Genomic DNA, 13315 nt, shown 5'->3' with positions numbered 1-13315 from the left:
AGTAGCTGTTCTAACCTGTTGGACTATTATTTTAGAACTTTTGCAGAATACTCAAGGCATGGGGAAGGAGCAAGGCCCTCAAGCAAAAATCACTTCATTGTTCCCAGGTAACAAGACCAAAAGGCAAAAGATTCTCATTTTCATTACAAGTCGCAAAAGCAAGGAAAGCTTCACTTGCTTTGAAAAGCTATTCTAGTTATCAAAAGGATGTGAGATTCTGGAGACAGACAGACAGAAGCTTACCTGTTTTGTTTTTAACTGGTCGCCGTTGTACTCTGACTTCTGCGACTGCGGCAATTAGCGTGTTGTTTCCATCACGCTTACTGACAAGGTCTACAATCCTATCTGTGATTTCTTTGATTGGGTTTTCATCTTCTCCTATATCTTCAGCAGACTACAGAGGAGGAATCATGCAATTAATACCAAATACTAGATCAAGTGTATAGGTTTTCTACTATTTATAAACTTCTGCTAACAGTTAAGGCTCTTACCATTTTTCTGTGGAAAAAAAAAACACAGAAAAAGGAAAGAAGAGGAGGGGGAGAAGGTAGAGGAGCTATTACAGTTGCTGACAGATGGTAGCTTTCACGTATGCACATGTAACCAAGATTCCTTCCCTGTTCTCAAAAGGGAACTGGGATGAAACAAAACTGTAAGTGCTGAAAAAAACCCAGGAGTTAGTTATTATGAAATCCATGTTACACATATATCCAGCAATTAACTATTAAGACATACACACAAAAAAAATATTCCAGGAGTACTTACAATAGCAACATGTATTTCATTATTTGCTAAGTGTGAAGGCTCACAGGTAATATAAATGGAATATTCAACCGAAACATTCTTCAGAATATTCAGGTTCCTCAATTCACTGCAAATGTGCTCTGTGGTAAGTCCCTAAAGGATACAAAAAAGCTCTTAAGCATATTTTTATATATTTGTCTGTGTGTGTACACACACACACACACACACACACACACCCCTTCCCTCCCCTCTCCCCCCCATCAGTGTCTCCTGTAAGAGTTCTCCCTGAAGTAATAGTTCTTGGGGAAAGGGGATTCCTGCCAAGCCAGCTTCTGGTAGAAATCTATATTAAGCAGTGGCCCTTTGTACCTTGCTTGCTTTGATAATGAAGGAATATCAGCTTTTATTGTACTTTTACTTGGTTTTGTGCTGTGACGAACATATGTGCTTGTTTCCGAGAACAGGAAGAACTATGTTCTGTTACTCACTGGTGCCATCATTTCCTTGTTAAAGGTGAAGGTGATGTTGGCACAATTGTCTTGGTAATAAGAATCAGAATTGCATTTTGTCTTCACGGGTTGTTGATTTGAAGGCCAACATTCACCCACTGCAGCACAAGGATGGGTGAAACAATGGTCGTCTTTAACAGGAACACAGGCGTGTCCCGCTGGGCATTCGTTATGACCTTTGGCATGTATTATACAAGGTCGAGGACCACACCAAACCTGAAAAGAATAAGTACCAATATAAATAACTTCTAGTTATAGAACAGAAGACAGCATAACCCAAAACACAGTAAATTTGTACCTTAGAACAGGTGACTTTTCCATTCAGACACTGACAGGTATTACAGTCATCATCCCACTTAGCCCCATCTGGCATTACTCGAACACTAGTAATGCAAGGCCTTCCTGTAACTGAAGAGATGGACTAGAATTAAAAACTTTAGAGAGAAAATGTGTGGAAAACACCTTAAGCATTTCCCTTTCCTCACACTCAGTTCTCCCTAAACTCAGTGATGATTTAATAAAGCTTGCTTGTTCACTAAAAGACAACGCTTACCTAAAAACAAAACCACCTATCTGTTAAAATGCAATTATACTGATGTTGTTACAAACACAATTACCAGCCATGACATCTGGAATACCTTCTTGGCATCCTGGACCACTACGACCAGGTGGGCAAATGCAACGATACCCATTAATTTCATCCACACATGTAGCTCCAAAGGCACAAGGCGAAGACTGGCATTCATTGATGTCTATGATAGAGAGCAGAAGAGAAAAAAAAAGTTACTCTAACATTCTTTTATTTTGTCAAACAAAGCATACTAGAACTTTGTGTTCAATTTCCAGTGTCTACTCAGAGATACTAGCAGCACCAGTATAATCTTGGAGGAAGTTCACTGACATTTTTGCTGTATGGCACTAACAAAAATCAAAACCTGACCCTTATGTCAGCTTACAGATTAAGGGTAAAGACACATTCCTTCTCACACAAGCACGCTTCCTCTCCTTTGAGATAGTCTGTACATTTATTATATTCTTCAACTCATGACAACATTAAACTACTTTCCACTTGTATTACTGCTGTGAAACTTGTATTTTCATGGCTGTTAAAGTGTTAGTGTCCTACCTGTAATTATTATTAAATGACAGGAAAGTACATACATCACCTCAGGGCTTGTAGGTAGATCATTAATTGACAAGGCTTTTGGCTGGTGTGCTTTCGTGTCAAACAGAAACCCATGCCACACAAACATACTGAAACTGGGAAGACTGTCCTGAAGGGCATTCTTCCCACTCAGCTGAATCAAGAGGTTTCAGTTCTAGCTGAACTGACTTTAGCATTTCTTTCATTTTCAATGTAATTCCTACCCTCTTGCACATCAGCTACAGATCTAAGCAAAAAAAAGTATCAACCATCTACAGTAAATCTGACCTGCCACTTGACTCAATTAAGATAATTGTCTTACAAAATTCAAGTGAGACAAAAATCAAGATAGAACCCATTGTAACACTTACTGATCCTGCAGTCAGGACCTGCAAAGCCTGGAGCACATTCACAGCGGTACCAGTTKTCTCCATCCACACAAGTGCCGCTATTATAACTATAAAGAAAAAAAAAGTTACACACATATTAAAGCCTGCTACATGTAAAAATAATCTAGTATTCTAAAAAGGATCTAGTGTCCTTGAGCAACAGCAAGAAGGGCACAGGATGAAAGACAAACATTAAACTTACCAAGGATGAGGACTGCAGTCATTTGTGTCTGCAAAGCAAAAACAGACACATTAAACATGCAAACTTTGACTAATGCAACTCTACTGTGTAAAGAATGGTTGGACTTCCCCTAATGCCCAAGTTACACTTACTTAAACTTCTACAAAATATGTTGAAATTCTCTACTAAATTGATTCCAGGTTTCTACCACAAAATTTGTTAGCTACATTGTGGAACACATGTACACAGGAAAAGATCATTGTAAAAAATTTAACACGGGGCAGGGGAAGTGAAGCGAGTAGAAGCAGACAGAGCTGCTGGTAGAAAAAGAATGCAGGAGAAAACAAGACAACATCTGTTTCCACTTAGCTCATTTGCAACTTTCTCATGGCTAGGTCAGGGCTCTATCACAAAGTCATTAAAAACAAAGACTCAGGTGATGCTAAAGCCTACTTCAAACAAGCTTTCCCTTCTGGTTTCAATCTTGACTCCAAGGGCAACAGGATGAGCTAATGTTCTCATCAGGCAACACTTTGGAAAAGTTCAAGCGAAGACAACTTACTCTGAGTACACGTGGGTCCTTCCCAGCCCTCTTTGCAGACACAAGTAAAAGAATCCCCACTGACTACACAGGTACCACCGTTATGACAAGGGTTTGGCAGGCAGCTGCTGTTCCTTGCTGTAACAGAAAAAAATTACCACTGAGTTTTTAGAAAGCTCTCAAAACTGAGCCAAAAGGGAAAACTGAGGTCACAGATTCAGTAGTGCGTCTGCTTTCTGGTGCTTATGTGGGTGCTTACCTATATTACAAGTGGCTCCTTCCCATCCTGCAGGACACATGCACTTGAAAGTGTCCCCCTCATCATAACATGTTCCTCCATTATTGCATGTTGCCTCATCACACTGGCTGTCACCTAGAAAGAGCCCAAACTATCCTTAATTCCAGTGCTTTCTTAATGCTACACAGTAAGTTTAAACAGCTTAATAGAGCATGCCTGTTATGTTTTGGAAATACTGAACTTACGGGAATGGCAAGTTTTCCCTTTCCACCCATTTTTACATTCACAGAAGAAGTCATTGACCAAGTCTCGGCAAGTTCCTCCATTGTGGCAAGGGTTTTTACTGCAGTCATTAATATCTAGAAATATTATGGAGAGGAAGTGAGCTAAGTAGCATCTACAGAGTAGACAAATGCTTAATGCTTGAAAGGTTTTCTATCCCCAATTTTGTGTCTCAGTCACAGATTAAATACTTAAGCAAGTATTTTAATGCTTTAAGCACCATCATAAACATCGAGAATATTCTACCCTGTTCTTCCAGCTAATTTTCATTTTGTTTCAATAGACAAGAGGTGAGAGAGGAGAGATCTACTATAAAAATTTTCCTGTCAGATGATGGAAGCTGATTGCTCACTCCCCTTCTATTTCCAGGACTTACAAAATGCAAAAAAGGCATTTCTGATCTTTCTAAAAAACAGTAAGTACTCATGCTAAAGATCTCTTACAGAAAGTTATCCAAAGGCTAGAGCAGAAAATTAAACAGTAGTAGAACCAGGTTCTATTCCCAGTCCTGCTGTTAACTTGGGTTTAGCTCTGATTCCAGAACTTAGGACTCAGTGGAAAAAAAGACAACASCTTTTCCTCTGAGGCCTTTGAAGCAGACCTCATGTTCAGCTGGTATTGGTCACTGTCATCTTAAAGACAGGATTTTACTGTGTGCCGAAGAAGGGTTAACAAACTTACTTGTTTCACAGTATGTTCCTTCCCATCCATCACTACAGATGCATTTGTAGGAGTTGATGCCATCAATACAAGTGCCACCATTTTTACAGGGGTTGCTCTCACAGTCATTGATATCTGCGATAATTTGGAGTGGGATGAGGGAGGGAGAAAAAAAAACAAAACATGTTAACTTTCAGCTACTGAACTTTTAGCATCTTACTGACTATTTAGACGCTACTTCCATTTCTAAGCCCCTCGAGAGGAAGAGTTCTAAGCAAGACCAGAAATACTTGAAAACAGTGTGGACATGAAATGATGAAGTCATCACTCAGCAGTTTAGGAAAAAAAGAACATTTTAAAGTAGAGGTTTTCAAGAGCACTTAAAATCCATGCTAAAACCCACTATTAAATACCTCAGACCTTGTATACATGAGGTTTTCAAAAACATACAATTCAAAACGAGAAGGTTCATTACTGTGAACTTTCCCCAAGGCCTAGCAAATTCCAGTCTGCCTCACCCATGTGGGATGTGAAAACTTAAAGCAGTTCTAAGGTTCATTGTGTTAGAAAGGAAAAAACAAAAAAGCCTCCAAAACTTTAAGTAATCTGGGAGGAAAGGATGGAATCTTTTTCCAAAGAGAGATTCASAAACAGTAAAACTTAAATATCTTTTTAGCTCTTACTCTCATGGCAGTAGGTGCCAGTGAATCCTTTGTTGCATTCGCAGGTGAATTTTCCACCTGCTTGGCTCTTGCACTTTCCGTGAGGACCACAGACATTTGAAGAAATATAACGAACCCCTTCTGGTGTGCTGTTAGAAGCCACTGCCACTGTACAGCTGTCAATTACTGCAGAAAAACAGAGATCTGAGTAAGGATTGCCCATCCTAGATTATTTCATATGCTAACAGCTACCAGTGAAGGACATTTAAAAGGCTTGTACCTGCTACCTTAGAATAAAAGGATTATGCCAAGGATTCATGCATACAACACACACAGTAACTTATCTGAAGGTTGCTGGACCACTTATTTGGCCTAGAATGTTTTCAGCAAAGCTGGCTATTTGCTAGATGTGCTTCAATTCTGCATCTTCTTTCAAATAGCTGGTATTTACAAGTATTATTCATCTTTTCATACTAATATAAGTCTAAGGCACTGGGTGAAATTCAGCCTCTTTATACAAAGAAACTCTTCCACTGATTACACTAAACGAAGGCTGCATTATGTCTTCTGCCACAGGATCAGCAGAAGGTGTTATCAGTCATTCCCAGCCTCCAAGGTAACACAAACCTTCACAAGGAGTTGTGCGGCAGTGATCTTTCAGGTGGGAGCAGTTCTTCCCTTCGTAATCTTCAGGGCAGTTGCAAAAATAGTCCATAGCAAGATTGAAGCATTGGGCACCATTCTGGCAAGGGTTTGGCTCACAATAATCTATGTCCAGCTGTAAGTAGTGCAGAGGGAAGAAAGGGAAATGGAAGAGAGAAAAAAGGGAGGGGGGAAGCTGAGTGAAACAGAAGTTTTATCATAGCTTTCCCTCATTACAACAGGCAGACATCGTGGAATCTGACCTTTTTATCTACTGCCTGACTGAATTGTTCATAATGCACAGAGTTCAGTTAGACTTGCAGCTATTTCAGCAGACAGCCCTCTTGATATTAAACAGTCACTGGAAGTTAATAGTTAGCACGTAACAAAACCTGACATGCAAACATTTGCAATCTGTTTTAACAGAATCTTCAGCCGCCTGTGAGCGTTTTTTGTTATTGTTTCTTTAATACATATAAATCAAGCACTTTCTTGGCAGACTGACAGCTATACCAAGTATGACTTTATATATTATGGTTCACTGGATGCAAGGTATTCAGGGTACAGATCCAGAGTGCTGGCAGAAAGGCCACTGGCTGAGAGCCTGCCTTTCACCCGTACTTCTTACCTGACAGAGGTTTCCTGAGAAACCAGCAGGGCAGAGACATTGGAATCCATTGATTTCATCCTGGCAATGACCCCCATTCATGCAAGGGTTACTTGCACATTCATTGATGTCTTTCTCACAGTGATCTCCTGCATAGCCAGGTGAACAGATACACCGATAACCATTAACCAAGTCCTGTGAAGGAACAAGAAAGTTTAAAGTTAAGGGGTTTCTTTTTCCTCTTCGCCCATATACATGCATGGGTGTGTGGATATATAGCTACATATGCACACTCAAATGTGTGTGTGTGTGTGTGTGTATTTATATACACATACACACGCCCATATACACAAATATATAATACATACATTATACAAATACATATCTAATTGCTATATGTATAATAAAAGAATTATACAAATAGATATCTAATTGCTATATGTATAATAAAAGAATAAGAAAGAAAAACCTCTAAGAGTGCCAAAGTATCTTCTACTATATCCAATACCAACATAAGAAACTAGCTCATGTTGAAACAAAGCAAGAATATTGGGTGGGGGGGACTATCTACCAACTAGTACTGCCTTACATTCCTGATTTCTCAGTAGGATACATATATCCATGTTTTAAAGAGGAAAATCTACATTTGCAATAGATAGTTTACACAACAGCCAATCCTGTTTACTGGTGACAGTGGTGGTGAAGATGAGTCATTTACTGCAGTTATAAATTCTGCTCTTGCTGTTCTACACACATACTCTTAAATGGTGTAAGTATGATATAACTCCCCCCCCCAACTCAAAGTCATGACAATATATACACCTGTATGTATTGTGGAATAGCTTATTGCTGTTTCCCTGCACTGTTTGTGTTTAGACTCAAATGTTACTGTTGCAAGTCTTGGAAAACCAAATTAAAGCCAGTGGCTTACCCGGCAAGATCCTCCATTCTGACATTGTCCACGACAGTCATTAACATCTGCAGTAAAATTAGTGTGGTTAGAAGGCAAAAATATATTTACACTAGATACAGAGTTCAAGTCTTTCTAAAACTGCAACTAGATAAACCTTTTGTCAGGTTTCCTGCATGCCTTCCCTTGAGATAAGATTATCATAATGGGTGGAACCTTTAGTGATTCCTCTACTAGMGTTAGTGAAACTTCACATCATTGTTTTAGTGACTTTATCAGAATATAGCTATGTTATGGACTAATGAGTTTGATAAAATTGTGTATTTTCATTCCACACCAACTACTCCCTTTCTAAAAACATCAACTGCTAAGACTATGCCTGGGAGATTTAAATCTGAGCTTAGAACTCAGCRGAGTATGTATATTAAACACACACAATTAGCCTTTAATAAACCCAGGGATATAGACACTTACTTATATCACAGTTGTGGCCAGACCAGCCAGTAATGCAGTCACAATAGTAGCTGCCTATCAGGTTCCTGCAGGAGTTGGCATTGACACAGGGTTTGCCCTCACATTCGTTCGCATCTGAAAAACAGGGTGAATGGCCAAATGAACTGCTCGTAGGGTAGAAGGAAGAAGAGAAGTCTACAGTCTGTTTTCACAGCAATGATCAGCAGTTCATATCTAAAAGGAACTTGTAATATACAGCCTGGATTAGCGTGACTTAAGAGAACAAAAGTCAATCATGCATCAGTCTTTGAAGTCTCTTGCAATTTCTCTGCAATTAGAACATACTGGCTATGCCAATTATTTGATAATTACACAGCTACTCATTCAGAGCACCCTCCCYTCCCCCTCCCCCTCAATCCAGCATTTTGATGGAGGAGTGCTGCAGCCTGGTCATTGGGATTAGTGTGTTGTGTAAAGAATGCAGACAGCTCATTCTTCGTGAGATCATCCACATTTTGGAACCCAGCTGTGAACTCCTTGGTCTGGAGGAGTTGACATGGCTGAGAGATACTGCAACTTTCTCACAGGCTAAAGGAAAAAATACACGTGGGGGCAGGCATGGAAGGCATACATATACACCCTCCCCACTTTTTTTTCTTTTTTTTTTCTTTTTTTTTTTCTTTTTGCAGTTTAAAGTATGCCTATTTGGCTCAGTTAACTATTTTCTTCAACAACTGGCATGCATCAATAATAAAAGGGAAAGAAGTATGCCACTCTAAGCTTAGGACCGACTCTTGCAAACAAAGAAAGTCAGTATTCTGTGCATGCCAGAATATGTCCGAGAGTTTCAGAAGTATAAACATGCCTAAAGCAAAGGGCACAATCGTATGCCTGCCAGACTAGGATCCCTCTAATTTTTTTTTCCCCCAGAGCAGCACTGAATGAAGAGAAACACAGTACTCACCTAGCTGGCATGTTTTACCAGTCCACTGAGGTGGGCAAATACACTTAAATCCATCAACTAGATCTTGGCAAGTTCCTCCATGACCACAGGGATTTGGAGAACAATCATCAATATCTGTAACGCAGGATAAGAAGAGGCTTAGCTCTATTACCAGATAGGCAACTTCAGTAACTGATACATTTGATAAATGGGTGCTGCTTCTAGGATTTATCCTAGAGAACAGAAAAACAACAGAACTTCTACTTGAAATTTTTACAAGTATTTTAGCAAAAGAATCCTTAGAAAAGGAGAAAGGGCATTCAAAGCATACAGGGCATAGTGGAAGAAATTTACACCAAGCAGCCTTTTGCAAGTGGAAGTCAGATTTTGATACAACAGGTCTCTCAGGCAGAATTTTAAGAGCTTATTAAAAGAACCACCCCAAGTCTGTTCTACTTCTCCCAAGAAACTGTTGGTCATTCTCTCTCCTTGCATTTAATGAAAGCCCCAGTACAAGCACAGAAGAAGAGGGTGCACTGTGATATGAATGGATGCTAAGAACCAATGCTAAAGGAACCAATGCATAGGATAGGTAGGCTACACCATAAGTTTCTCAGGGATTAGAAAGACAGATCTAAAACAGTAACTAGTAAAATAAGATGGGGGAGGGGGGAGCGCACACACACACACACACACACACACACACAAAACATAACACAAAACCCACTTACTATCGGTGCAAGTTGGTCCAGCCCAGCCAGGTGCACACACACATTCAAATCCTGTAGAAGTTTCTAAGCAGCTTCCTCCATTGTGACAAGGATCCGAAAGGCAGGCATGTTCCGCTGCACCAGGACAGAAGTACACTGTGATAAAGGCTACAGCAGTGCCACCACAACATATCCTCTRCTCCTTCTGCCCGCTTCTATTCTGGACCCACCATCATTACTACTGATGTATCTTGTTCCTGAGAACTGCAAATCGAAAGGGCACTAGCAGGAAGTCATCCTCCATGCTAAACTGATCGACACGTTGTAGCATGCATCTGCTCAAGTCAGAGCCAAATCAGATGAACAGCAAGCAGAAGGCTGATTTAAGGACATATCAACTGTCAAATATGAAACAAGTCTGGAACTTTTCAGCTATCTGTGACAGTCTATCCATATAACCAAAACCAGCCACTAAATGAAAAATAAACTGTCAAGTGGCAGTTCAATAGTCTCAAACACAAAAATAACCAACCCCCCCCCAAAAACAAACAAAAAAAAAAAAAACACCACCACACTTACCAATTTCACAATTCTGTCCTGAGTAACCCTCAGGGCAGGAACACTGGTATTTGTCAGGGCCAGTGTTGCTGCAGGTACCACCATTCAAACAGGGTGGGTGGGTCCCACAGTAGTTCAGATCTGCAAAGGACAAGGAACTTCAAAAACTACGGTTGAGCGACAACAGAAACATCGCTATGTGCATGCTCTATGTAGTAACTTTATAGAATACATCTGCACACAGAAGTAGGACAGGACAGAGCAAAGTTAAGCACATACGCTAACAACACTGGACTAGAACAGCGAAGCACACAATGCTAAGTAGCTGAAGGACAAAAACTCCTGCCACATTTCGAGGCTTGCACTCTGTCTTGTGTGCACTCTCTCCCGATAAGTTTGCCAATGTTAAAATTCAAGTGTTACACTGGGCTATCCGTAAGATTAGCATACCTTTGTCACAGAGCTGACCACCCCAGTTGGTTTCACAGAGGCATTGCCATGGTTCAATGCAAGTGCCATGGACACATCCAGGGTGTGGAATGCACTTATCACAGTACTGCCCTTGCCATCCATACTGACACCTTCATAAAAGAAAAGAGGGGGGGGAGGATTCAGAACAGGGAAACAGATCTTAGAATTGCTCTGTGTAGATGTGAGTGTAGCACTCCAAAGCCTTGAGAGAGTCTGGGGAGATGGGGGAGAAGGGAAGGACAAGGGGAAGTGGAGAAGCTATTCAAGGTTTGTTTGATGGTTTCTTGTAAACAAACATTTTAGTAGTTTTGCCAAGGTCTCTGTAGCGGGTGTCCCGACAAAAGAATAACTGCTCTGAGAGAACCAGCATGAGGCCATTCAACACAATAATACTCTTTCTGGAGCCTCATACAAATGTGGCAGAGAGGGTGGGTGTGCACTACAAATCAATCTCTGGACTTTGACAGAACACATTATAAACTGAGAGAGAAAAAAAAAAGTCAGTGGAAACAATAGTTATCCAGAGATCCTCATAAATACAAGGTTCCAGGCATTTCAGCCTGCTGGGTTTACAGGAAGATAAACAAAACCATAAACACCAACTCTGAACCCTCTGCAAGGCAATAGCAGAGCATAAAGAACGCAGAGGCTTACTAGGAGTTAGCCTTATGCTGAGCTAGGAGACATACAAAGGAAGTATGGACYGGGCCACAACATGAGATCAACGAAAACAGCACGCACCAAATTTTGCAGTTGTTACAAGACAACCGGTTGTCAGTGTACTTCAGAACTTGATCTATGCTAACCTCTTTTCAGGTAATAACTAGAAGTTACCCAATTCCAAGCAACTTTAATTTCATACCTGGAGAAGAACTATCATTACTATATAATACCACTATCAATAAGCTACATGATTTCCTTACTAGAAAGGAAGATACCCTTTTAAAGTAAAGCTCTGTTAAAACACAGTTTATTTTGGCTTTCACTTTAGTTCTCACTGGCAAAGTAGACCAAGGATTCTTTCAAATTAAAGTTCATCTATAGATAAAGACAAGCTGAAACTTAGAAAGGTTTGTTGAAGTACCATATTTCATTAACAGGTCCTGAGAGTAACTGATCAACAGTAATTATGCACTAAGCTGTCACTAGATTATGAAAATAAGCCTTTTCTATACAGAAGTCAGTTAAGCTTTCTATTTATAGACACCCCTCCCCCTGCAAGACACTATTCTTTTACGAACAGTTTCTTCTCATGGGAAAAAACTAAGGGGATCTATCGAATGGTTAATCACATAGAGCTAGTGTTAAGTCTGACGTCCCTTCTAAAAGTCTCAGGTGACAAACTGCATCCTAATTTACTTAGGGTTTTTTCAATAGTTATTTCAATAGCAACCTACTCAAAAGCAATAGAAAACACTTGATAGCTTGTGCATACATAAAAACAACAACAACAAAAAAACAGAGTTAGGCCAACTTATTTTTCTTTGTGGACAAACATCATGAGAGAAAAATCCAGATCAAACAAAACAGCCACTCTCAAGTAGCCCTTGGAAGGTCCTTCCATATAGGGAATGCAACAAGAATGCAGAGACCAAAGTTTAGGAACATACCCTTTCAACTTCTATTGCATTCAAAGCAACTTGCCTGTGAGCTTACACCTCACCTAAAAAAAGAAGCATCCAAATCTAGAATTTTGTTCCTTTTTGTCTTCTTTAAAGCTTTTTGTCTTCTTCAAAGCATATATAGAGGGAAACATGTACTACCACCAACAAACAAAACAAACAGAAGAAAAAAAAATCAAAAAACCTACACACGAAAACAAGCACATCTCCTCCCCCAACCCTGCCCCTGCAAAAGAAAAAAAAAAGGAAAAAAAAACCTTTTAGAGCTAAAGATATGACTTCCTTCAGACAGATCAGCTTCAAAGTATAACAAAGAAAATACAAATAAGAGTACGGTCATCTTAAAAAACAAGCAAACAAACAGAACCCCACCTCAATCAGATATCCTTTCTAAAACAAGATTCATAGTAGTAATTCTTGTTTAATATGTATGCAGCAGTTTGTCATGAGAAATTTAAAGTTAACTTTTCTTGTATTTGGTTTTGTTGGCAGGCCTGCATTAGAAAAAGTGACTTGCACCAAGAGGGAAAAGGATATTTTAAGAGTGTTTGCAAATTGTCTGTTGTACCAGAACCCAGAGCAGTTTCTGCTAGGATGTTATTTTTAAACTCTATTGCATTTATAACATAGAGGTGACATGACTCATCAAAACTTAAGAGAAAATAAAATCTTGTTTCTGTACTCTCTTTAAAGATATTGGTCTAACTTGGCAAGCAGGAGTTATCTGAAAGCACCAGAAGGACAGCATTGTTTCAAGACTATGCAAATAAAGTGTGGGAAAGTTGCACCTTAAGTAAATAAGAGCACTAGTGCATGTCTGGGCAGTGAGTGGGAGGTAAGAGCCTTAGAAAGAGAAAGGGAAGGAAAAAAAAATGGAAACAAAGCCTGTTGTTCTGACTAGGAGACAGCAACCCCTACAAAGCATGTTTGTTCTGATGACAGAAGCACAAATCACTGGTAGCCTTGACTGAAACTCTCCTCACCATTCCCCCCCATCCCCACCAATACTTCGTACTACTTGCTGGCCTTTTTTTTTTTTTTTTTTTTTT

At 39.7% G+C, this 13315-nt stretch overlaps 1 protein-coding gene across 1 annotated transcript in view; it reads right to left on the bottom strand.

The window, feature by feature from the left end:
* Positions 1-13315, bottom strand: part of JAG1 (jagged canonical Notch ligand 1) — a 36793-nt gene that overhangs the window by 2476 nt on the left and 21002 nt on the right. Inside the window, exons 6-25 of the mRNA XM_085311962.1 lie at positions 10624-10754; positions 10195-10314; positions 9637-9750; positions 8927-9040; positions 7984-8097; positions 7531-7577; positions 6621-6794; positions 5978-6128; positions 5372-5536; positions 4710-4823; positions 3992-4105; positions 3768-3881; positions 3530-3646; positions 2989-3016; positions 2769-2854; positions 1892-2005; positions 1552-1661; positions 1233-1469; positions 766-897; positions 244-394 (exon numbers count right to left, since the gene is read on the bottom strand). Coding sequence (XP_085168088.1) covers positions 244-394; positions 766-897; positions 1233-1469; positions 1552-1661; positions 1892-2005; positions 2769-2854; positions 2989-3016; positions 3530-3646; positions 3768-3881; positions 3992-4105; positions 4710-4823; positions 5372-5536; positions 5978-6128; positions 6621-6794; positions 7531-7577; positions 7984-8097; positions 8927-9040; positions 9637-9750; positions 10195-10314; positions 10624-10754 — 2447 coding nt within the window. The remainder of the gene's footprint in view (positions 1-243; positions 395-765; positions 898-1232; positions 1470-1551; positions 1662-1891; positions 2006-2768; positions 2855-2988; positions 3017-3529; positions 3647-3767; positions 3882-3991; positions 4106-4709; positions 4824-5371; positions 5537-5977; positions 6129-6620; positions 6795-7530; positions 7578-7983; positions 8098-8926; positions 9041-9636; positions 9751-10194; positions 10315-10623; positions 10755-13315) is intronic.

This window comes from Rhea americana, unplaced genomic scaffold, assembly GCF_003343005.1.
Source record: "Rhea americana isolate MKP2758 unplaced genomic scaffold, rheAme1 scaffold_109, whole genome shotgun sequence".
Lineage (NCBI taxonomy): Eukaryota > Metazoa > Chordata > Aves > Rheiformes > Rheidae > Rhea > Rhea americana.
The sequence above is the reverse complement of the archived record's forward strand: the minus strand, read 5'-3'. Positions and strand labels throughout refer to the sequence as shown.